General features: G+C 49.3%; 1 protein-coding gene across 1 annotated transcript in view; it reads right to left on the minus strand.

Annotated features, from left to right (window-relative positions):
* The window catches only part of STX18 (syntaxin 18), an 82017-nt gene extending 67692 nt beyond the window's left edge, over window positions 1-14325 (minus strand). The window contains exon 1 of the mRNA XM_070399469.1: window positions 14093-14325. Within this exon, the coding sequence (XP_070255570.1) occupies window positions 14093-14260 (168 nt within the window). The 5' untranslated portion in view covers window positions 14261-14325. The remainder of the gene's footprint in view (window positions 1-14092) is intronic.
* Between the last annotated feature and the right edge of the window lie 11705 nt (window positions 14326-26030).

Here is a 26030-nt window from a genome sequence, read left to right on the forward strand (position 1 = left end):
GAGGTCCGAAAGGTTGGCGACCGCTGATTTAGAGAGCAATGCACATCTATTGTTGGCCACCCACATCCACCGCTCGCTCCTTCCAGAAGCAGCCCCCCTAATCTCCCCATGTGTATGGTCCTCAGTAAGCCAAGCAGTGTACCCTTCCCCGCCGAGACGGGTGGATTTCAGGACAGGCACACGCTGCCGTGTGAGCCAGTGAGAATGACTTAGTCCGAGGTTCTGGTGGGAACCCGGAGAGCAGAGCCTCTCCCCTCTGGGTGGGGCCCTGTGGGAAAGCAGGCCCGCAGAGCTGCAGCTCTTTCGCTAACGAGACTGCAGAACAGGGGCCTCTGGAGACGCTTGTAGTCCACAGGGTACAGCCATCCGGAGGTTAAGTCGTACCACTAGACTTTGCAGTGTTATGTATAAAGCAATGCATTCCCTTGATCACTGAAGGAATTTACACTGGGTTCTCTGTAACTTGTAACCAGAAGACTCCTGATACAGCATGTTAGTGTTCGTGGGGAGAATATCAAGCTACACATTTAAAATGCACACACACACACACACACACACACACACGGAGCAGGTGACAGTGGACAAGTTACATCTGACAGGCAGTGAAAATTTTTCAAAAAGTCACCAGGGTAGTCCAAAACACAAATATTGAGAACGAGACTCAGATGCCTTTCATCCAGACAGTACTCTTCAGGCCCTCATGGGGTACCTGTGGTACACTGATGAAAAAATTAAGTTTTATAAAGAACTAGAAAAAGAAATAATGAATGCTTTAAAAAAAAAAGCCTTTATGAAGACAAAAAAAAGGGTTTGGGGATAATTGAATCTGGAGAAAGCAAGTCCTAGAGGCTATTTAACTTGTTGAAAGGTTATGAATAAGGAGGTGACTAAACAGCTGTTCTCCAATTTCACAGGGAAAACAATTAGAGGAAATTGATTTCCATTTAGGTATGAAGCAAAGGCAGGCAAAAGGAAGAAGTGCTTTAGGGAGAACTCTTAAGGAGGAAAAAAACTCAGAGAAAAACCTGGGTTTTTATTGCTTTTAGAAGACGTAAAATTCCCTATGTTGATTCTTTAGTCAAACTAGAAAACAAATGTTTGAGAATGTCCTTTATTCATGTATCCACATACCATGCACCGAATGCCTACTATGGGCGGGCATGGCGCTAGGCACTGGAAATGCAGAAATGCCCACGATGTGGTGACAGTATATCTAAAGGCTGCCACACTAGCTCCAAGAGCCACTGAGGAAAATACAAACGAGCATCAAGCCAGGGTCCTACCCTCTCCTTTCCCAGCCCCATGCTCAAAAGGAAACAATATATTTTGGGGGACATCATAACAGCATTCTGAAAGCTAAGCAACAATGCAATCATTAAACAGCAACACAAAACCACAATGTGAAGGCTGTCACAGCCGCACACAGTCCCCTGCTTAATGAGTAATACTAGCAGCAAATGATTAGAATTCAGGAGAGAGTATAGGACACACTGTACCTTTAAAGATGGTAGAATGTGAGTAAGTATAGGAAAGCCCGGCATCCAAGCAAGAGACACAGGAGGAGTCAAGGAAGCAGAGGAGGCTCCGGACAGAGGGGCTTGAAGGTGGCGGGAGGATCCGGGGAAGTGTGGGATGTAAAATGGAAAAGTGGGTAGGTCTTTATACAGCTAAGTATAAAGACCTTTGAACACCAGCCAAACGTCCATCATGTGGGGAATGAGCAGTACTGAACGCATTTGCTTTTGGGCACCAGGAGGAAAGCGCATTTCTGCACAGTGGCTTGGCCTGGCTGTGGAGGTGGCTCCAGGGTTTTAAGCTCGGGCTCAAGATGGCGAGGGTCTGAACCCACATGGTCACAGTGGGAGAGGTGAGGAAGAGGAGGCACGGGCGCTTATTCACTCCACTCATTTCTCTGTGTGTGTTCACTCTGCTCTGCGCTGTGCTGGGGTGTGGAGCAGTCCCTGTCCTCATGGGTCTGGAAAAGGGAGACAAAAACGGCACAAATGGCGCTCAGTGTGGCCGGGTGTCGGGGAGGCTCCGATTCCCAGCATTTTATTTACATGAGCTGGAACTACAACAGAATGCCAAAACATAAACAGAAAAACCAATCTCCCAAAATATCACCTCCTGTGTCTCGTGGGAGATACTGATTTTTGCTGACAGTTGAGTCATGGAAAAGTATAGAAGCGAATATGCCTGTGCTGACTGAACTGTACCGAGTGATGGATATGAGAGAGGTCTTTTTTAGTGCAGAAATGCTTCCAGATTTCATCTTTTGAGATATAGTCACACATGTGCCACCTGCCCACAGATAGGTATTTAGATGCTTTCAGAAAATTCATCACCTCTCCTTGATATCTTTTTTTCCCTTCCCTTAATTTAATTTTGATTTAACTTCCTCTTGTCACTGCTTGCTTACAAATCACGGCCTCTATGTCTGGAGTCAATTAGGACTCTAAAGCACCCCACCACGCCTTCATCTGGGGACCCATTTATATATATTTTCTTATTTCAAGAGGTAGAACTAAAAGCCTGTAACTCCAAAAGTTTCCAATCAACCATCACATTCTATTCTTTGGAAAAGTATGCTTCTCTCCGCAGTTAAGAAGAAGACATCAAACTACATATTTTGCAAGAATATTTCCTTTCCAACTATAGAAAGATGAATTGTACTCTGGGAATTCATTTGCAAAAAGTGGGCTGAGTGTGTGTAATACATGCTTAATAGCAATAACATTAAAAAAAATCTCTACCATTTAAAATTAAATGTAATTTCCTTATTACTTTAATGGAATCCCTTGGAGTTGAAGTATTTAAATAGTCCCTTCACATCAAGTATTCATTATATAATTCCCTCTTAATATTAGGTATATTAGGTATGTAAACTGCCCACTGACAGAATAAAAACACACATTTCCACTGAAACAAAAACAGGAGAGAGACAAGGCCGCTTGATTCAGAATCTGATAATGGGTTACAGATTCCGTTCCAGTTCAGATTGAGAGTCAAAAACGCCACAGGAGCCATTTACCACCGCTCACCTTTCAGGGCATATTCGGAAGAAAAGCATCAACTGCCACATCACTAAGAGAAAATCTGTTTGAGCCTAAATTCTTGACTTTTGCCTGTTGGAATGCTGAGCTAGAAAGGGCGAGAAGGAGAAGTATATCGCCTACCAACCACCTTAAATAAAGGCCGAGATGCATGGTCCCAAGTCCGGCCCGTGAGGAGGCCCCTGTGGCCCTGACTCTCAGGGATGGGGCTGCAAGGCAATCCCGTCCACTGCTGGCTGGGACCAGCCTATTGGTTAAACCCATCCCGACCCGAGGATGCTTCACATACACAGGGAAACACTGGAGGGCTGGTGGGCAGACACCTAACCAGAGCCACAGACTGTGGATGCACAGCCTCTACCCAGTTCCCAAACCGACACCTCTTCCAACCCTCCCATCTCCTGCTGGAGCCTCCCAGTGGCTAAACCCAGTCAGAAGTCGGACGGCTAGTAAACTTATCCCGACAAGAGCAGAGGGCAAAGATGGGGGTGGATCAGGAAGGGCCAAGGGGTAAGACAGGGCACACCCACTACCTGCTTCTACTCCTCCCAGCTACACTGAGCTTTCCCACCCGGAGCCTCTGTCCTGTTCCTGGCCTCTTCTCCTTCCTGTTTCCACATGGAAATCGATGAGGCCCACTCAACGCCACCTCCCCAGGAAGTCTCCTCTCAACCTCACCCGACTAACCTCTCCGTCCTCTGAATTCTTAAAGTTCCTCTGATGAATTCTCTAATTACTTAGGAGTATGTCTTATGAGTTTACTTATCACTACCTGACATACACATTTTTATGTATGTTTCCTTATTTACTGTAAATTTCCCATTAGAACATAAGCTTCATGAAAGCAGAGATTTTTCTCTGTCTTATTTTTGCTCTATCCCCAGTGGCAAAAACAGTGAACAGTCTACAGCAGGTGCTCAATGAATATTTATTGAATGAATGAATGAACGAATGTCCTTTCCAGATTATAATATATTAACGGCCAGGTGAAAGTCATGCTCATCTTTCTATCCCAAACAGCAATCTAGGTGCCTTCTTTAAACAGAGGAACTCAACAAATATAAGCTGACAACGAGGAAGTTGCCATTTAATGAGAATCTATATTGTGCAAGACAAATGCTAGCAGCTTTACATGCAGTATGGCATTCAATCCCCACAACAGCCCTAAAGGTGGTGTGGCAGACCTGTGCCTTCAGGAGTGAGGCCCTCATTTCCCTCCGCTTCCAGGAGAACTGCCAGCTGATGGCCCACAGCAGAAGGAAGCTGCCTCGCCCACCGACACGGCCCCGCCTGGGGGTAGCTCACATCCAATGGCCAGCCAATGGCCATCTAATGCCTCTCTGGGCAATTCTGAAAGTCATCTCAGCCCAAGTTTTCCATAGGATGACTGTTGAATGAACAAGTAAACAAAATAATAAAACAGTGCCCCAAAGATGAAAAGGAATTACACTTTTTTGTATGACTATATGTTGGGTCTTCTTCCTTATTATAATTTTACTAACTAAAACCACAACTTTTTCCCCCTTTTGTCCCAAAAGCATACCTCAACATACATTAACTATTAAAATACATTAACTATTAAAATACAGAAAAATAAATAAAACTGTAGAAGAAGGTAATCATTGATTTTTTTTTTTTAAGTTTGGTTTGGCAGCAACTGTATTCCCCCCAAAACTAGTCAGGCACTTTAAAATGTGTATGACTTATGGTCCAAAATATGCTCCTAAAGACAGCAGATGCTCCGACGACATGCCAAGGAGGAACCGGCCAGAGACCTACCCTGTGGCTCTGCAAATGCAGTGCAGTCCAAAGTCCTGGGGCAGCACTCACCATGTGTACACCCTGCACTCAGGGAGCCTGGAGGGCGCAGGCAACCCGAGGTACGCACACGGCCAGCATCACTACTGCATCCTGGGCAGGTCACTTCACCTTCTGAAGTTGGTTTCTTCGTGAGTAAAGAGACCTAACTTGCAAGGATAGTCAACTCAGTTACAAAGCTGTCAGCCAGGGCCAGGTAGAGTAGGTGTTCAACAAGTGGTAGCTATTATTATCATTTGTTATTTTTCAGAATGACAGCCAGAAAGCCAAGACATCAATGCAACATTTGTAGGTGATTTTCTTGGATAAGTTAAGAAAAGCTGAAGTGAAAAATCCAGCCGAGTTACAGGAAAATTACTCCCTTTACAGGTTTCACTGCAATCTTCCTGTAAGGACGGACCCCTCCATTGTGCATTTAATATGTAATTAGATATTGCTTACTCATGAGTTTTCTAATCGAAAGATATTAATTCATTTCCTACCGCAGCATCTCAATAAAAACTGTGTCTTTCTAGAATTTTAATTGTTCTGTTCTGCTTTTCATTTCAAAAGTAATGCAGCCAAATAAATTGGTGACACAGAACAATATATGTTGATGTGGAAAATGTCCATATTACACTGTAAGTAAAAAAGGCAAGAAAAGAAAAAAAGAGGGACTACATAACAGCATCATAGAAAAAAATGCTGTTTTTATTTAATAGGAAAAATGTCTGGGAAGATATACATCAAAATTATAACAGTACTATTTTTGGTCAATAATATATGTGAACTTTATTTTCTTTTTTATTCTGTTTAATGAGCTCTTCCTACTTTTTTTAAAAAGTGTTTTTATTGATTTTTAGAGAGGAAGGGAGAGAAGAATAGAGAGATAGAAATATTGATGAGAAAGAAACATCATTGATTGGCTGCCTCCTGCACACCCCCTACTATGGATTGAGCCCACCACCCAGGCATATGCCCTGATAGGGAATTGAACCACGGACCTCTTGGTTCATGGGTGGACACTCAGCTGGGCTGAGCTCTTATGACTTTTATAATCAGATTTTAAATTAGTTAACCTCAAAAACATGCCCCACTGATAAAAGTCCATTATAAGAATACTTAGAGGCCCAGTGTACTGATTCGTGCACTGGTGGGGTCCCGTGGCCTGGCCTGTGGGGATGGGGCTGAAACTGGCTCTCCGACATTCCCCGAGGGGTCCCGGATTGCAAGAGGGCGCAGGCCAGGCCGAGGGACCCCAACGGTGCACGATGGGGCTGCGGAGGGACCGCCGAAGGGCTCAATCACCTGTCTGGCCCATCTTGCCCAGTCCCAATCAGCTAAACCCCAGTAGCAAGCTAACCTACCGGTTGGAGTGTCTGCCCCAAAGTGGTCAGTGCATGTTATGACTGGTCAAATGGTCGAACGAATGGTCGGACACTTAGCATATTAGGCTTTTATCATATAGGATATAATCACTATTAAATCAAATAATCTGTGGAAACATACCAAATGAGAACTCTAAAGAACAAACAAACTCATTTTTCTCATCTAGGTGAAAAATTTTGAGAAGTTAGGAACCTGGGGTGGGAAAGGAAGGCAGAATAGCACAAGGCATGGACTGGGTAGTTGTCATTGCAAAAATCATCTCTATATATAAAAGTCTAAGTGACCAAACCTGGTCCCAGCAGCCTACCAGCCCTGGGGCTGGGCAGCCACTCCCTCCCTCAGTAGTCCTGCAGGTCTAATCTCCAGAGAACGGGCCAGGAACCAACGGACCAGCACCGCCCGCACAATCCTGACAGTGCTGCTGGCCTCCTGGAAGTCGGCCTCGGGCACCGCGGCCGCTTCCCCTCCCTAGATGCTCCACAAGGAAGAAATGATATAAAAGTGGCTGCCAGATGGCTCCCGACAACCAGCATGAACGTCAGCAGGATGGATCCAGATCCCAGGCTGGCAAGGGCGTCCCACCACCCGCCCAGAGGGCCGATTGCATCCCGGCCCCACCCCCCTTGGGACCCCACCAGTGCACGAATTTGTGCACCAGGCCTCTAGTTTAACAATATATCTGGCACCCTGGTCCTGGGTAGCTCACTTGGTTGGAGCATCATCCCATACACCAAAAGGTTGCCAGTTCAATTCCTGGTCAGGGTGTGTATAGGAAGCAACTGATTGGTGTTTCTCACATCTCTCTCTCTCTCTCTTTCCCCCTCCCTCCCTCCCCCTTCCTCTCTCTCTAAAAATCAATAAAAACACATCCTTGGGGGAGAACACTTGGAAAAAGAGCACTGAGTCACGGGGCCCCTGTTGAAAGGTCCTTAAGGATTATGGAGCCAAAGCCTCTCATTAAACAAACAAGATGAAAAAATGAACCCAAAACAAACAGGAGCTTAGGTGAGGTCTCCAAAATCAGTTACTTAACAGCAAACTCTAAAAGTATTTGTAATGAAAACGTATGCTTTTTCATTATTTTCTCAATGTCTCTAAGTCAAGATATGCTGCTGTCACTTCTACTTCGACTAGAAGGCAAACGTTCAGTTTACCGGGGTTTGCACATCATCTGTCTAAAAGTACTAGTACACAGCAATTTGAACAGTAACATGCATACAGCTCAGGGCTCCAGACGAAAGTCCTGACAAGCAGCCTGTGTTCCACTGGGACAAGTAGGAGCTGGCACACTCCAGGATTTACAGACTTCGAGAGCCTGAAAGTTGGGAAGAAAAACGTGCTATTGAGTTTAGAGTTACAACTGTGCCACAGCTTTTCATATCTGCGTGACATGCGTTCATTCAACACGTCTGACCCTCACTCCTCTGTTCACTCACTCCCTATTAGAGGTTCCCCAGGGGCCTCTTTCTAAGTCAACGTTCACCCTAATATGTCTTAAACACATTAGGTTTTTCATAATACATGCCGTAATTAACCACCGTAGACTTTGCTGACACTTCACCCACCAGAGGGAGCCCATATGGATTTCCATGTAAAAAGAAACCTCAAACATCAAGTGTGTATGCATTCTAGAATATTATTCATAATACAATCAAAACTGTAGAATCACACATTCTCTTCCTAACCCCCCAAAAGAGAAAAATTAAATGAGATCAGGTATGTAAAGTCCTTAACAGAGTTCCTGACCTACAGCAGAAGCTCAAAAATAAACTGATTTTCTAAAATGTGTATCCTCCTATTAGTCATAGTGCTCAACGTAAATAAGCTTGTATTCTGACTTTAACACAAGTCGGTGTGAGCTCAGCGACAGCTGTCCTGACAGATGATTCTCCCCTCAGCGTGTTGACAGATCTGGTTCTCCAGCTTGCAAGACAGAACCAGACCCCAGGCAGGAAGAATTAATTCACAGCGTCACCCCGAGGAGACCGTTTCAGCAGCCCCACCCAAGTAAGTGACTCGATGAACTGCTGGTGACTGCCAACTAGAAACTGAGGAAACTGGGAACTCTTTGACCCAGTGCCGATTTCTCTTGGCACAAAGGAGAAAATGGACTGACCATCCCTGACAATCATGCTGCTAGGACATGTGATGCAATCATTACCACCAGGATGCGTTTCCTTCAAGGATGAAGAAAGCACACTGAGAAGACAGACTCTGCTAAGAGCCTGGCATGCAGAAGGGCCCAGTGAGTCTCTGTCCTCATCTGCAATCTGGCGAGGCTAACATGCCTTGTATGTCTCACCGTGTGAAGGGAGGCCCAGCCCAGTACTGGCTGGACTTGTGAGGCAGACCTCCGATCTCCATACAGCTCAGCCACTGAGCCACACTGGCCAGGTAAGGGCTCACTATTACTATCACGAAAAGTCTCCAGCACTGAGTTCTGCTTACAATATTCACTCGGTTATTACGATCCGTAAAAACATAGCATCGTGCCCTGACTGGTTTGGCTCAGTGGATAGAGTGTCGGCCTGTGAACTGAAAGGTCCCAGGTTTGATTCCAGTCAAGGGCATGTACCTTGGTTGAGGGCACGTCCCCAGTGGAGTGTGTGCAGGAGGCAGCTGATCGATGTTTCTCTCTCATCAATGTTTCTAGCTGATGTTTCTCTCTCATCGATGTTTCTAACTCTCTGTCCCTCTCCCTTTCTCTTTGTAAAAAATCAATAAAATATATTTAAAACAACAACAACAACAAAACAACGTAGCATTGTGCAGCTAAGAGAGGCCTTGGAGAATGTTAACACAATGGTTTTTAACCTCTGTGTCCCTGAGCCTTTCGGTTGGTTCCATAAGGGCTCCTCAAGAAGGGAGAAGGGTGGTAGAGAGCAGGCTGCCTAACCTCTCTCCCCACACCCTAACCTAGCCTTAACCAAAGCTGCTCCTATTTCATTGGCAAAAAGGTTTCTGCATTAAATAGAACAATAAAAAAGATATGACTCAATATGCTCATGTTCTGTTTGAAGCCTGCATCCTTGACCTACGGTTTCCTGATCTATTCCTGTCCTGCTTGGCCCTATCACCTGTCATTCTGGCTTCTCACTGACCCCTGGCACCTGCTCCCCGATATGGCTTTTTCAAACCCTGCTCCCTTGACGGAAATCCTGTTTAAGTAGAACTATACTCGATCCTTGAATAAAATCTATTTCCAGCTACCCTGGTGGTCCTGGCTCAACCTTTAGGTCCCAAATTTGGCACATAGGTCAACAAAACGTCTCAGAAGCAAACCGAGGAGGACCTGTGGAATCATGCTGAGAGTAGCGGCTGTCGCTTATACCTGAGTTGTTATACCATTTAGGTGTCTGCTTCTCCATTAGACTGAGGTAGGAACACATCTTCATAATAGAATACATTTTATTTAATAAAATAAAAGCTACTTTTTATCTAATGTTTACTCCAGGTACTGCACTAAGTGTAAATGTATGCTGTGCACTATTGAGGAATGTTAGGGTCACTCCTTCCTGGAATTGGAAGGAGCCCTGGACAGAGGTCAACTAGCTGCAAAACTGAAAGCGAAGTGACCCCGTGGATTAACACTCCTTCAGTAATTCAAGAAATATTTACTGAGTACCTATGTCCTTAGGACCTACGGATTCAGTGCTAAAAAGCACAAAGTCTTTGTTTTCATGAAGCATATATTCTATAGATAAATGGTAAATAAATGGATACCTGACGTGTTAGATAATGGAAAGAATAAAGCAGAGTAAAGTACAGAAAAAGGAAGCTGCTTTATACAGGGCAGTTGAGGAAGGTCTCATTCAGGCAACATTTGAGCAGAAACCTGAAAATCAAACCATGTTGAATTTGGGAGAAAAGTATTCACGTAGAGGGAACAACAAATGCAAAGGCCCTAAGGTAGCAATGTGCCCGGTAGTGTGAGAAAGGCAAAGAGGCGAGGGTGCGGGAGTAGAGTAAAAAGAGTAAGAAGTGGTGAGGTCGGAGAAGTAGGGACCAGATCACCTGGCTGTGGATCACTTTGAATTTCAGCCAAGAATTCAAGATAACCAATTCCTAAGAAAATAAAAAATAAATTACATTTAGCTTTCAGGAAAGCAATGTATAATAAAGAGAACCTTATCAGCACGCTTACTCTGAAAATAGAATTCCCAACAACTCAGGGCCACTATTACCTTATATGTAATCAAAGCATCTTTGTTTAACAGAACTCACTGCCGTTACCCAGTCTAAGCTCTCAGTCTTACCAATGTGGAGGCCCCGGGAGATTACGTGGCCTGCCCACTTAGTGGCTGGCCTTGAGCTACAACACAGGTTTCCTGTGCTTTTCATTGGCCCCTGCTCCCTGGACAATCTGGCTGCTTAGAGGCGTCTGGTTTCCCGTATGGTGCATTCCGTGGCCTCTGTAACTTTTTTGTCAGGAAGAAAATGAAGAGCTGCCATATGAGGCACCTCCAGGCACATTCCCACACCCACAGCCTGTCACTACAAACTCCCACATTCCAGTTTTTCATTCCCCACCCGAGCTGAAGACAACCGGGCAGGGTGGAAGCAAGTCAGGCACCGTGCTAGACACTGTGGTGGCTGTTTTTGTTGGATTTGCCTGTCCAGCATCCCTCCCTCCATACTCCTGGAAGGAGCTCTCCCCTCCAAGGTTCTGGCAGGGCAACAACCATAGTATTCAACCCACCCATTGGAGCAGACATGACCGGGGCCATTTGAAGGATCGTAATCCTCTGATGCCAAAAGGAGAGCTCAGGATCCAACCAGACCAACTAGAGTCCTTTCCTGGGGTTTTATGGAGAAGAGCTAGAAAAAGAAGCTCCAGCCGTGTCCCAGCTGTCTGAGCGAAGGCATCTCCATTAGCTCAGGTTAATTTACACTATTAGATTATTGTCATTTGCAACCAAAAGAATGCACACTCATGCAGGCACTTGCATACCTTTTCTCATTCCATCTGCGTAATAACCTTATTTTAGAAGTGAGGAAACAGAGGTTAAGGATCTTGTCCAAGTTTATACAGTAAGTAAGAGGCATTCCAATTCATAAAGTAAGAGACATCCAATTCAGGGCTTTCTGCTCTAAATACCATTCAGTCTCCAGTTATGAATTCAGTATTAACTTTAGAAGAAGACTCACTGCCGTTCTAAAGCCCCAAAAATGAATTTTTGGTTTAAAATTATAGTGGAAATTAAAGGTAGGAGGATGGCGGTTGGGGGCATAATAAATAGCATGCAAGCACCTGGCTTCTACTTCTGACTGTGCCATGAGTGCAGATATTAGGACTCTGGGCAAGTCGTTCCACTTACCTGGGTATTAGTTTTCCCACGTGTCAAATGAGAAGCCTGTACAACATGAACTTAGACCCTTTAGTACACAAAGAACATGAAGTACACGTGGTTCAGCTTTAGGTATACAGGTTGTTTCTACTCTGTGTCAGGTAAGATGTCAAGCAGATTGTAACTTGAATGTCAGGCCCAAGGATTGGCGACGGTTGTCAGGGGCACAATGTTGTGCGGGTTCTGAGCTATACAGATCTGCTGGGAAATCAGCGGGGCTCCCACGGCCACAGGGGGAGAGAGGACAGTGGCATGGTGGCCACATGTCTGCCGTCACTGACCGAGCGTTCACCCTGACAGAGGAACGCTGCTGTCTCCACTACTGATGCTATGAGTACCGCACCGGGTTTTCACCGATTCCTTCACGAACTTGCTTGGTTCCCCTTTGCAAGCAAGGAATGAAAGTACAAGAACGCTAAGTGGCTTAGGGGATGTAGCTTGACCCCAAAGATGAAAACAGTCTAGACAGCCAACATGGAGCTGAGGTGGGGAGTGAGGAGGAACAGTAAGAATCGGTATGGTTCTGTATGATACACACAGTCTCATTGGATATGATTCTTTATGATACATGCAGTCTCATAAGAGCCTAAAGATTTGATTATCAGTTCAAGTATTACCATGCCCATTTTATAGGAAGGGAAAATGAGGCTCAGGACTTGTCCATGTCACCCACTTCTAAGTGGCAGGACCCAGTTTCAAATGTAAGTCTTCTAACTCCAAGTCCTAATCCTCTCTCCACTCCCAGGGTCCCCATCGGTCCCACAGTCCAAGTAAGTTAAACTAACCAAGCTCATCATTGTTTGCAGTTGTTCAGATGTAAGTTTCTCCCTTACAAAGCAAAATTTGAAATATCATTACTAATTTGTTTGTAATTTAATGGGTAGACTTGCACGGGGCATATATAAACGAGCATAAAGTCACCTGTCTCCACACCTTCGTGTATAACTCTCCTCAGCCCGAGGCGCCCTTCTTCACTCTGTCGGCCCGGAACCAACTACTCCTCTTTCAAGGTTTGTTTCAGGAACCATCGCCTCTAAACAGCCGTTCCTGGCGCTCAGGTACAACTGAACACACTTCCTCTGTGCCCAACACATCCACGAGGCTTGATGGCACTTGCGTGGTGAATGTGTCTCCCCCACCAGTCCTTTTAAATTGTGCTATAAACCTATCAATAAGCATCTGGCCAACCCCCAGCCCCACCAATGCCTGACTATTCCCTGCAAACTGCCGCTCCTTCATTCATGCACATCTATTCATTTAAAAAACGTGAGTGTCTGCAGAGTACCAGCTATCGGACTGTGCCCAACAGAAGTGGATTTACCCTGACATTAGTGAAGTGTTAGCTTCACTTGCACCTCCCAAAGCACGGAACCGTCTTTTGTCATTTTGCATTTTTATTTCTTAAAGAGTCCAGACCGAACCGTGTATATGGGCCACCCCAAAACAACATCCCCCTGGTGCCAAGGATACAGAGGTGACCAAGGCAGACACCCCTTGCAGAGCGTCCTCTCCCCCTGCAGAGTTTGGTGGGGAAGACCAACAACCATTTATTTGTTCATTTTATATATATAAATTGATTTCAGAGAGGAAGGGAGAGGGAGAGATAGAAACATCAATGATGAGGGCGAATCATGGATCGGCTGCCTCCTGCACGCCCCCCACTGGGGATGGAGCCCGGCTACCCAGGCATGTGCCCTTGACCAGAATGGAACCCGGGACCCTCAGTCGGCAGGCCGACGCTCCACCCCCTGAGCCAAACCGGCCGGGGCCATCTGTTCCTTTCTATCTGCACTCAATACTAACCGTACACGGAGCCACGCCGAGCGGGGCCCTGGGGTCCCGCGGCCAAGCCCGCCCGGCCCCGCCCTGCGGGGGAAGGTCCCTGCTCTCCGCCCGCGTGTCCAGGGAACAGAAAGCGGCTCCGATGGCTGCAGCGTGGAGTGTTTGCGAAAGATGACCCCACACCAGCCTCGGGACCAACTGATCCCTAGATGCGCCCTCATCTATGGCGGGAGGCGAGGGGAAGAGGGAGGTCAGCGGACGTGACCTTTGACCTCAACGCGGGGGCGGGGGAGGGAGAGAGGAGCAGGAAGCGAGGAAACCCTGGAGGCAGAGGCACTATGGTCAGCGCAGCCATAGGGAAACGCGGGGCCTGGGGAAGCTTCCCCGGCGCTCAGGGCTGCGGCGACAGCGAGCTCGCCCTCCCTCAAAGCCGCCCCTGAACCTAGCGGACTGAGATTCCCGAGCGTCTCCCCCCCCCCTCCCCCCAGCCCCCAGGGAAATGTGCTCCCCAATACACGTCCCCATTCTTCGAATCGAGGCTGTTTCCTTCCCGAAACAGCTGTCGGCTGCCTGGGGCGAACCCTCCTGTTCCCGCTTTCGGACCACTTTTCTCCAGGCGCTTCTGTCACACTCGCTTGTGGGACAGGGTCTGGCCTGGTTCCGGGTCCGCGTCGCGGGCCCGAGCCCACCGCCTGCCCGCCGTTTCCATAGCAACCAGCTCACCACTTCGCGCGCCCGGCTGGAGAAGTCGCCCTTGGGCCGGGGGCTGCGGCGGAACAACTCGTCGCGGCTGCCATCGACCCCGCCGCCCACCGCCACTCCCAGCGCTTTGTTCCGAGTCTTCACGGTCTTTACGCTGGCCCGGAACAGGAGTGTGATGTCTACCGCCATCACGCCCCGCACTGACAGCCCGGCACCCGGCTGGCCCACGTCAGCAGCCGGCGACCACTGCGCGAACCCGGCCGCTGGAGGACAGGTCCGGCACTGCACGCCTCCGCCCGCCAACGGCGACGCGAGCACAAAGGTTCCGGCCTCCGCCTGCCGACGGCGACGCGAGCGAATAGGTTCCGCGGTCTGCCTGCCCGAACCCCGAGATGCGCACACCCGTGCCCCTCTCGCCTCCATACAGCTTTCTTCTGCCTATGGAGAAAGTGAGAAAGAAATGACAAATCCCTGCCAATGATTCTGTATTGCATCAGTGGCCCTTTGTGTCATGGAGACACTAGTGAGTCTTTGCCTACGAGAAGGTAAGGCTGGGGCAGAGCAGAAGAGCGGTAACTAGCTCTGGGTACTGTAGGGACGGGAGTGAATTAGGGTAAGAGGGGGACCAGGACCCAGGAAGGGGGCCCGGGCATAGGGAAGGGTTTTCAGTGGGAGGGGCCTGAGCTACACCAAACCTTCAACGTGAGTATGTGTTTGGTGCAGTTGTGGAGTTTTGTTGTTTTTTTTTAGTGTTTTTTGGGGGGGGGGGGGGGGGGGGCAGGCAGGAGGGTCGGAACAAAGGTTCAAGTTTTCCCTGGATCTGCAAGAGCCACAAAAGTGAGCTCAAAACATCAGGCTATCCAAGACCCACGTGACCACAAGTGCAAGCTATCCCTAGAAAAGCCAGCGGGGAGGCCATTCGTCTCCCCACAGACTGGGGCTATGAGATTCCGCTTTCATCCTTCTTTCTATTTTGTTCTCTTAACCTCAGAGGCCAGGAATCTTCAGTTGACAGTGGGCTGATAACTATTTGAAACCCCGTAAAGCTGAGGGGATATGGATGCAAAGGGAGAGCAGGTGGAGGGATGCTACAGAGGGCCCCGTTCGATGTAGCACCTAATGGAGGTTTCATAAGTAAGAATATTTCATGCATTAGGCCAGGCGTTCTGCTCTGGAAGAGAGCAAGGCACATGGGAGTTCCCCTCCAGCCCCACCTCTGTACCATCGGGATGGATGCAGGCAGCGTGGCCTCATTTGGGGACTTTCATAGACGTCCTTCAGCGCAGCCTCGGCCAGAAAGAGCATCTGTTGCCACCCATGAGAGGCGTGTGCTGTGAGTGAGAAATAGCTGCCAGCCACCCAGACGTCACTGTCACAGCCCTTAGAAAGGTTGCCTGGATGACCCTGCTGCCTTGGGAAAGGTGGTGTAAGCAGGCTTTTGCCGCATGGAAGGTGCCCAGCACCCGGAAGTGGGAATTCTCGTGGGGTAGCACGGGAAACCTGAGTTTTCTGGACCCGTGGAATCATGAACGTGCCATGATAACATAGGAACTGGAGACCCTCTGCGGTGGTCTCAGTGTTCACTCATCGGCAGGGCCTCTTCCCAGGAGAGGGTGATAGTTGCTAGACCTGTTGATGACAGACTTGGCCATAAAAAGCAACATGTGTTGCAAATTTAAGAAATCCCACATGCTCCACTGCTGGCTTTACCTTCTGCCATGACAACCCATAATAGTCCAGTGTTTCCTCGGCCTGGTCCCTGAGAGAAGATGCCATGGAGCACAGCCAGCCGAGTACGTGTGCTGGCCGTGCGAAGGCACCCTTTGTTCTTGATGTCTGTGGAGATGCGTGGTGGTTGTTATGCAGCATAATTAGACTATCTTGATTGATAAAACCCATATCCAGATAACCTGTCATAGCAAGACGATTGGATGTATTCTTCTCCCACCATCATTCCTGCTTGGGATCCGCAAGCCCAGACCTGAGGCAGAGACGGGCCCACGGGCTGCTGAGCACCCAGTGCCTGCTGGTGTGCACTCCCCAGGAGCCACAGAGAGTGGATGCTACTGAGCAAAAGGCTTCAGAAGGGAATGGGAAGCCATTGTGTTAACCTTCATCTGTATCGGACCTGTAGCTTCTGGACACTAGACATTTCTAGTTTAAAAAATGAAGAAGAAGAATCCCAGGAAAGAGCCAAGAATGAGTAATAGGAAAAGCAAACATACAAACGAAAAACACTTGAGATTTGGACACTGAACGATCTGGGTTTGAACTCCAGCTTCCCTGCTCACTAGCTGTGCGACTTTAAGTGAGTTACTTACCTCTCCGAGCCTTGTCTGAAAACTGTCTGAGAAACAGGAACACCTATTCATCACTTCTGCTTCTACGAGCAGGAATTTCTTCCTAAATACACTTTCCACCTCCCCCCGGAGCCAGTGCGAGTCATCTGGTTGTTGGACAACAGCCAGCGGCCTGCATTTTTTTTCAGTTGGTTGGAGCTGATCTCTCAACATTTCTGAGCTGAGGACATGGGCTCTTTTGCAGATGTCAGCAGGAGGAAGGGATTGGGCAAGGGGTCCGTTCTGCATACTTGTACTTCACCTTGGGAGGGAGCTAGGCACTAGAACGCTACCAGACTTCTCTCCATCTCTCTCTCCCTCAATTTGATTATCTCTGCGAACCAGCCTTCCCTGTTTCTCAATTCACATGGCCGAACACGGGCCACCGTCAGCTCCTGAGTTTATATGCTTCTCGTCACAGCTGTATCAATTCCAAGCCCAGCTTCTGAGCATGCAGGAGAACATTGGCCCAGCTTGGGACAGACATCCGCCCCTGGTCCAGTCAGCTATGGCTCAGCATCCAGAGTCATGAGGTTCAAACGTGACTGTCAGGACATATTCTGATGGTTGGGGCTAGTTTCCTGGAACAAATTAGCACAAACATAGTAGCTTAAAACAATGCAAGTTTGCTGTCTTCTAGTTCTTGAGGTCAAAATCTCAAAATGGGTGTCACTGGGCTGAAGTCCGGGTGTGGGCAGGGCTGCGCTCTCTCTGAAAACTGTAGGGGAGGATCCACTTGGCCTTCTCTGGCTCCTAGAAGGTGCCCACCTTTCTTGGCTCGTGGCCCCTTCCTCCATCTCCAAAGCCAGCGATAGCGGGGCGAGTCCTTCTTACAATCCATCAGCCTGACACCTCCTTTCTCTTCCGCATGTAAGGACCCTTGTGATGACGGGGGGGCGGGGCCAGGTGGTCCAGGGTAACCTCCCACTCTGGAGGCCAGCTGATGACCAACCTTCATTCCATCTGCCACCCCATTAGCCCTGGCCATGTATCAACATATTCACACATGCCGGGTGTATGGATTTGAACGCCTTCTGCCTACCACAGGGGCTCGCTTCCAACAGAAAGGTGGGATGACCATGAGCTGGGCTCGCGCTCCTGGCGTGTCTTCCCAGATGAACAGAGAGATCCAGGCTTTTCCATTTCTCTAGCAACAGTCCTGGGCCTGCTCCTTGCAACACTCCGAGGGGCTACAGAAATCAGGGAGACGGGAGCACTGCCCTAAAGGGTTCTCCCGCAGGCGGCTTTCCCACGCCGGAAGGACAAGGGCCCCTCTGAACTCTTCTGGCCCTGCCTGCCTCTCCCGAGGAACGGTCCCACTTTGCTTAGCCCATCTTAAAGGACACAGCTTGTAACAACGTCATTAACAGTTTCCAAAGTTCAAGTCCGCTCTCTCCCTTCACCCCCACAGGGTTGGAAGGTGGTGCCACTTCTTCCCAGCACTCACTTCGTCCACCCCAGGAGTTTCATAAATCACCTCGTAAAAGCTCATTTACTGGTTTCCCCAACATAATGGCAGAAATAAACTGCTCGGGACGCACTTGGCCACTCGCTCCAGGAAACGTGTCCAGCCATCGCTGGCTTTGGCGACGGAGGAAGGGCCCGGCATCTTGGTTTCCAGCCTGGACTCCTACCCGCTTTGCTTGCTGACAGTATCTCCCAGAATTAGGACGACCGGGTCCGCGACTTTTTATTGAGTTGGATGGCAAATCACAGAATAAATGCTTTCCTTTGCACTTTAAAAGGATTTAATAGGAAAATATTTTTCCTACATCCTGTTTCAAGGGGAAAATGTGATTTTAGGGGACATTTTATAGTTCACAACAGGATATTGAAGGGCATTTGGTTTTGCTTAGTTTATTATGACTGTGTTTCTCCAGCATGAAGTGGTGTTTTTGTGTGATTATTTAGATAAGTCTGATTGAGGTGGGTGGATCGCCATAGAATTATGGAAATTTAGGATCGGAAAGGGCCTCAAATATCATCCATCCAACACCCTCGCATTTCGGGTGAGGAAGCAAGTGGCTGGCCCAGGATCATACCTTGAGTTCGTGGGGGCGGGGAAATGAGAGTAGATTCTTTATCTCCCAACTGTTCAATACTCTCAAGCCAGGTTTTTTTTTTTGGGGGGGGGGAGGTAGGGGGAGTGACATGCATACAAAGGGATCCGTATGTATCTGTAAGTACTTTTGAATTTGAGAATTGGGGTAATTACGTGTGGACTTGAGTATGTGTCACCCATTCACCCATCCATCCTTCCTCCCATCCATCCATCCATCCATCCATATATACATACATCCACCTATTGATCCACCATCCACTCATCCATTGTCAGTCATTCACTCATATTACAAACACATTTTGTCAGTAAGTGGCCCTGTGTTAGGTACTGAAAATATAAAAACAGACCTAAAGTCTCCACCTGGGAACAGGTCAAAGACTAACGGAGCAGACAGACGTATTCATAGACCATTATAATGAACCACAACAGGTGCACAAGCAGAGTTTGCCGTTTTTAGGCGTCTCTGAAGAATTAAATTTAAAAACCACTTTATGCATCACCCACCTACTCTCCATAGACAGGAAAAGACCATGAATTAGAAAGGGGTCTTGCCGAAACCGGTTTGGCTCAGTGGATAGAGCGTCGGCCTGCGGACTGAAAGGTCCCAGGTTCGATTCCGGTCAAGGGCATGTACCTGGGTTGCGGGCACATCCCCAGTAGGAGATGTGCAGGAGGCAGCTGATCGATGTTTCTCTCTCATCAATGTTTCTGACTCTCTATCTCTCTCCCTTCCTCTCTGTAAAAAATCAATAAAATATATTAAAAAAAAAAAAGGGGGTCTTGACCCCAGAAATAAGGTGATTCTTGTGGTCCTTTCCAGCCCTTCCAGTCACGCCAGCCTTGACCGGAATCTGGAGTGGAGCCAGGGCCTAGCCCGGCGTGGGGGCCACGGGGGCACCAAGTCGGACAGCCCTGCGTTGGAATCCCAGTCACTTATTAGGAGTGAGACCTTTGGAAGGTATTTCTTCATCCATGAACTAAAGATAAAAACATCCACCCAGCAGGGTTGTTGTGGGCATTCATGAGAGGATCTGCAGAGGGTGTAGCAGCTCTGGCACTGAGCTGGTCCTACAAATAGAACCACTGCCCCCGAGGGTGTTGAGGACGGTAACAGATTACACGTCACAGCTGGAGGCAGTGGCGAGTCTTCCTCACACACTGGAAGGAGCCTTGGTGTACTTCCGGCCCCCACATCACCCAGGAACGTGGGGCTCACGAGGAAGGTTGAGACAGGGCCTGGGGTGAGTGTCAGGATGACAGGAAGCACTTAGTAATTGGCTGCCATGGTTTGGGGCAGTCTCCGAGAGTTCCTGCGAGTAGGAGCATTCATTCTGGAGACAAGGCCGCGGTGGATGAAATAGGGCCCTCCTGTGTGGACCAGGGGGTGGGGAGCAGCTGCCCCTGTTCTGCTCTGGACTCGCTGAGAGGAACCGAGCTTACACTGGCGCGTGGGGGATCCAGGCTACACGGTAGAAGAAGGTCCTGGATGCTGTGGTGTTGGACTTTGGGATGAGTCACCAAGATGTTCAATAGTGGACAGTGTCTCTTCCAGCCACGCGTCTTTACGTGTAGGAGCACTCGCTGGCTGCGTGCAGGGACAGCTACACTCGCAAGCTCTTTCCTAACCGGGGCACCCGTGATCCTGGCAGAACCCTCCAACTCAGGGCCAGGAGGCTCCGCCAGATGAAACCGCCGTCCCGGATGGCAGCCGGCAGTTCCCTCTGGCCGTGTCCAGGTTGGGCATTCCTCAGATGCCACCACGGCTATGGAGCTCCTCCAGCGACCACGCACCTCCCCTCCTTGAAATTTATTAAGAAAGTCTCTGTAGGGCCTCTTTCACCAAAAGTGCATTTAATAAAGCTTGGAATTTCCTCGCAACACATTGATTCTGGTTGCTGTGTTTTTAGGTCTCCGTGATTACTTGTCTTCACCTCTCGGCTTGGTAGGCATGGGGCAGGCCAGCACAGCGGGTTCCAAACATTGTCAATAACCAGGAGTCGGCCTGTGGCTGGAGCTCTCCCCGGCCCCTCTCAGAAAGGCCAAGTTTCTCCTTGTTCCTCTAGGAAGCTTTTAAGCCAGCCGCTGCTTTTAATAATTATTCATTAAAAAGGCAGGCAACTTACAGCTCGAAGTGCAAAATTGAACACGAAAATCTCACTGTGACCATCAGTGGGAATAGTTTTGAGTCTCCTCCCTCCCCCCCCCCCCCCCCCCAAAAAAAGTAGCCTCTGATGGGTTAGGTTTGTGTTTTAAAAATAGATTGAAAGTTGAGTGGCTGTAACTTGGAAGAGGTTTTAAACAAAGAGCCTGTATGTTGGTCATTCAGCAGTTACCAAATATGCCCCATACACCTTAAAGTACTTCATTAGAAATGCCTAATTTATTCTAGTAATGCACTAACTGAGTTCATAGAAATCCCTAATTATACCCAAAGGGCTTTCACAGGCTTGATGCCTCCATGACAAGGCATGATTCCGAGTGAGCCCAGCCCGGCCTGTGCCCCTGGTTGTGGAAGGAAGGAGTGAACGTCTCCAACACCAAACAGACTTGCTCTTATCAGGCAAGTCTCCCACGGGGCCCAGAAGAGTGTGCAAGTCCTGATGGCACATTCCTGTCCACACAGGGTTGCAAAGGGAGGAGAGGCAGGGCAGCTGCTCGGCCCAGCGTCGGCCCAGCACGGGGCCTAACTCTCTGTTCCTGAGGCGCCTATGGCCACCCTCTGGAATGCCCTCAGACCTTTGTTCTTTTCTTCCCTTCCTCCTTCTCTGACTCCTTGGTCTATGGAAGCCCTGGGGTCCTACCATGTATTGGGTTCCATCCAAGCTTTCAGTGCATGCTCTGCTGCCTCCTCTACCCTACAGCTCCTCTTCCTCCTCCCCTTGAGTTGTAGTCCCTGTATTTGTCTTCACTGTGGAGAGTTTAGGTCAGTGGTTCCCAAACTTATTTGGCCTACCGCCCCCTTTCCAGAAAAAATATTACTCAGCGCCCCCTGGAAATTAATTTTTTTAAAATTTTAATAGCAATTAAACAGAAAGATATATGTATTAATGTTTCTACCTTTTTCATAAAATATAGTAAAGAAAGGTGTAAATTAGAAACATTGAAGTTTGAAATTATGAAACTATTTATTGAACTCAGAATAGAAAGGTAATACAAAAAAAGTTAAAACAAATGCACCTGAGGCCATCACCGCCCCCCTGGATCACTGCAGCACTCACCAGGGGGCGGTAGCGCCCACTTTGGGAATCACTGGTATAGGTTCTAGAAAATGGCGGATGAGAGTGGAATAGAACATCTCATTCCCTACAAGTAGATAAACTGAAAGTGCTTGGGTGACTGGTTGTCATTAATAGAGGTAGGGGGTGATGAAGATGATGACGATGAAGATGATGATGATGAAGATGATGATGATGACAACAATGATGAGATGGATAGCTTACAAGCACTATTTTAAATGCTTATGGATAGTAAATCACACAATCCTAAGCGGTAGGTAATCTTATTGCCACTTTATAGATATGAAAAATAAAGACACAGAATGGTTAAGATCCTTGCCTAAGGTCACACAGCTAGTAAGTAGCAGAGGGGAGTGGAACTCAGGTGGCAAAATCTGAACAGCCTCCCATGAAGACCGTCGTCACGTTGGGAGTGTCTGGTGGCCAGTCAGATGGGAACGGGGAGTAGCTGTAGCAACTCTGGCTTTGAGACCAGAGGTGACCCCGAAACCAGAGCTCAGGGGCCTTCTCTCAGGCTCCTGGGCTGGTCTTGCAGCCCTGCCCTGCCGGCTGATGAACCTTTTCTCCTTTTCTTCATTCACTCACTCCCACCCACACAGCCTCCTCATTCAAACCACTCAACCCCACCCCAGGCATCTCCAGGCTTCCTGTACAGCTTCTGCCCTCGGCATTACTCCTGGTGTGGAGATTTCTGCCTCACCATTACTCTGTTGCCCGCCCATCAAACTCCGGGCTCCCTTTCCCATCAGCCTCCCCAAGACTCACACTACCCACAGCATCCCCAGAGGAGTTTGGTTAAGATTAGAGTGAAGATGCAGCTGCAGCACCATCTCCTCGCCGGAGCATTCTCCAGGCAGCTCTCATTCTGCTCTGCTCTCCCCGTCCCCCCTCTGCTCCAGCTGCTGGCGCAGGGAAATGCCACGGCCCCATTCAAAGAAAATGCTTTACATAGAATAGTTTCTAAACTTATGAGGGGGGGGGGGGGCAGACAGCAAAAGGACACCGTAATCAGGGCGTGTTTGCACACATTCGATATCTTCCCACTGGCTGAAGTATCATCTTCCTAAATGAATGAGGTCTGGACAAAAGCGGGAGTACAGAAGTATGCTCCCTCTTGGTAAACGTTCAAGGCTCTGGGTGTTTATCATCCTGGAGGGGGCAGGCGGCGGGGGCAGCCTTGGCAGGGAAGGGGCAGGGGCAGGCCTGTTTGGCGAGGACCAGCGGTCAGACTGAAATTGTAGGGCTGCCCCTGTGGGTACAGACAGGAGGAGGAGCCTCTGTGTTTGCATGTAGCTCGCTAGCTATCCATCGATTTCACCGTCCCTCATCCATCCGTCAGCTAACTAACTCGCCATCCACCCAGCCTGTCAACACGGATATTCCACCTCGTTTTCCAGAGATCTGGACCCAAGCACAGCAGGGGAGGAGCAGGCCAGGCAGGGAGCAGGGAGAGCCCTGGTCAGTTTCACTATCCCCTGAGGACAAAGGGGGAACCCTGGGTTTGGTGTCAGGCACCGCTGGTTTTGAATCCTGCCCACCATTGATTAGTCCTCATTTATTTCTTTGTCTTTAAGATCAGAGTCACACTTAACCACTGATGTGCCAGTAGAGGAATGGCATGGTTAGTAATATGCTTATTATGTGACACCTGGCATCGGGCAGACAGGGATACCTTATCCCTCCGCTAAGTATGTACTGAGCACCTCCTGTAAGTCAGGCGCGGCTCTAGCTGCAGGAACTAGGATAGGGAAGAGGCTAGCCCTGCTCTCCCTGAAATTTCTTCACGTGCTTAGGGGCCTTTGAAAAACCCAAGGTACAAGACAACACACACTTTTTCTAAACCTTCGAGACCAAGCCAGGCGGAGTATCAAGACGCAGACTCTCAGAGACATGCTCATATGTTTTCATTACGAAAAGTAACAAGAGGTTCTGCTGTTTGTTGTTGGTTTCGTAGGAAACTTATAACTGTTTATAGAAAAGGAAAAGTAAATACAGCCCCATGCTCCGCCTCGGGCGTGTTTCTGAAACCCACAAAGGGGGGTTTTTTCACTTCCCCGGAATGTCCCCCCAGCCCCATCCCACCCCACCCCACCCGTCTGCCTTCCTTTTTCCTCCAATGGAATCATATACACAAACTCTACCTCAGCATATTGTATGAAAAACACGCCAGTGTAGAGAACACATCATCCCTAACAGAGTCCAACAGTGCGGGATTCATTCATTTGTTCCCTCATTCATTCGAGAAATGTTTACTAACAGGTACTGTGTGAGTGTTGGGAACAAAACGGCCCGAGGCAGATGGCTCAGGCCTCAGGGAGGGGAGGCTGGCACACAGGCAGTGAACTTGGCCACAGCGACACTCTAATGGGGTGAGACGCCCAGGCGGGGCCTCCTCCTTGGGGGTGGGGAGAGGGGAAACTGCTCAGGGAGTCAAGGCCCTCCCACTGGCCACTGATCCTTTCTTCCCCCCTCCCGTCTCGTGGGAAATCACTAATGAAAAAGAAGTGTCTGAGAGGAGGCATGGTGAGGGCGTTGCTCTCCAGACTTACGGAATAAGAGTCTCAGGACGTGGAACTTCGCTCCTATTTCCAAAACGTCGTTGGATGCTTGGATCTCTCCTTGTGAGGCCGGGGAGTAAGGAGCTAGGAAAATTCCGTGGCTCGTGGAATGGGGAAACTGAGACAGCGGGACACACCGGCTGAGCAACTTACAGCCAGACACAGGCGGTCCCCGGTCCCCGGGGCAGAAAGCCCCAGTGCCTAGCAACAGGCAAAACAGGTGGCCTCTCCTCCCCTGGCATCTCGCTGGTCCTGTGACCCCTGACCTTTCTCCCTGGAGATAATATTGAGGCCTTGGCTGGATTTCGGCTCCAGGCCCAGAAAAGCGCAGAACCAGGTGGGCGCTGCCAGGACCACCTGCGAGGACTAATGACCCGCCCTGGCGCCGATCAATCAGGGGAGCCACGGCCCTGAGAGGCCACACCGGGAAAGCTGATGGGCCTTCGACTGAGACCCTCCCGAAGCCCGCCTAACGCACAGCCTTTAAAAGCCTAAGCAAAGGCCCCCGAGCAGGCCCTTCCGTGAGCCGGCCACGCCTTTCTCCCCCTCCTCTCTGTGTGCAGCTCCTAACTCTAAGGGACCCCACGAGCCTCGAAGCCAGGGGAGCACTGGGCAGCTGTACATCGTCCTGGGCTAACCCCCTGGACCTGTGCCCAAGGCCCCCCTTTCCCTGACTCCCCCGTGAGCTGGCAGCACCCGCCCGGGCTCACTTCCTTCCTATAAGGTTTCTAGCGGCCAGAGCCGTCCGCTCCGCTCTCCCCTGTTGCTGTTTCTGTCTGTGCCTCCACCCCCTTGTTTCTCTGTCCCAGCTTCCATAGCACCCCTCCTCGTCACCTGGACTCTGCTGTGAGCTCTTTCCTGCAGGAAGTCAAGAGCCCAGGTAGGCCAGGCCGCCTTAGCCCTGCCCCGCCCCGTACCTTCCCGGTAGCACTAGAAACCTCCAGCAAGGGGCTATTTTGCACTTAAATGCCCCCGTGGGTGGGGCCTCTCTCCTTTCTGGGAAAGCTCTTCCTATTTGGGATGCTCCATGTTGTTCATGCAGCAGATAGTCACCTGGGGGTGCGGGGAGAACCGCAGCCCCCCACTGTCCCGGCCCTCTGGCTGCTCCCAGCCTCCTCGCTTCTCATAGGCCACTCTCTGCCCTACTTTCCCCTCTTCCCTTGCCGTGACGTGGCATTTGGTTTGGTCACCATTTGCCCGGTTTCTCCCCAGAGCTGAGCCCCAGGCGCCAGGTGTGGTCTGACTCATGTGCCCCTCAGGTCTCCGGGTCTCCGTGCTGAGCACCGTGCGGCTCCGGCTCGTGTTAAAGCAGTGGCTCTCAACCTTGGCTGCACATGAGAATCACTTGGGAATCTTGTTAAAATCCTGATTTCTGGGCCTCATCCTCTGGAAATTCTGTTTGTTACTAATGATGAGGCCCAGAAATCAGGATTTTAACAAGATTCCCAGGTGATTCTCATGTGCAGCCAAGGATGAGAACCACTGTGTTAAAGGCTCAGGCGCTCATTAACGTGTTTGGCGGCCGGTGCAGGCCTGACTCCGGCGCTGCTCCCTGGCCGTTGTTGCCTGTGCTGCCGCTAAGCCTCCTCCCCCATCGCCTCCCTGTGTGGGGTGGTTGAGGACAAATGTTCTGAGTCCAACACCTGCCCTTGTTATACAGGCTTATGACATTAGTCCCCTTGTTTTAGCTTCTCGAACTTTTGAATCTTGCTTCTGTAACCCAAGGAGACCTCAAAAGCTCCACACCCTCTCCTGTTAGAGAGA

This window comes from Myotis yumanensis, unplaced genomic scaffold (genome assembly GCF_028538775.1).
Source record: "Myotis yumanensis isolate MYYU_CA2020_CCGP unplaced genomic scaffold, mMyoYum1.0.hap1 SCAF_1, whole genome shotgun sequence".
Taxonomy (NCBI): domain Eukaryota; kingdom Metazoa; phylum Chordata; class Mammalia; order Chiroptera; family Vespertilionidae; genus Myotis; species Myotis yumanensis.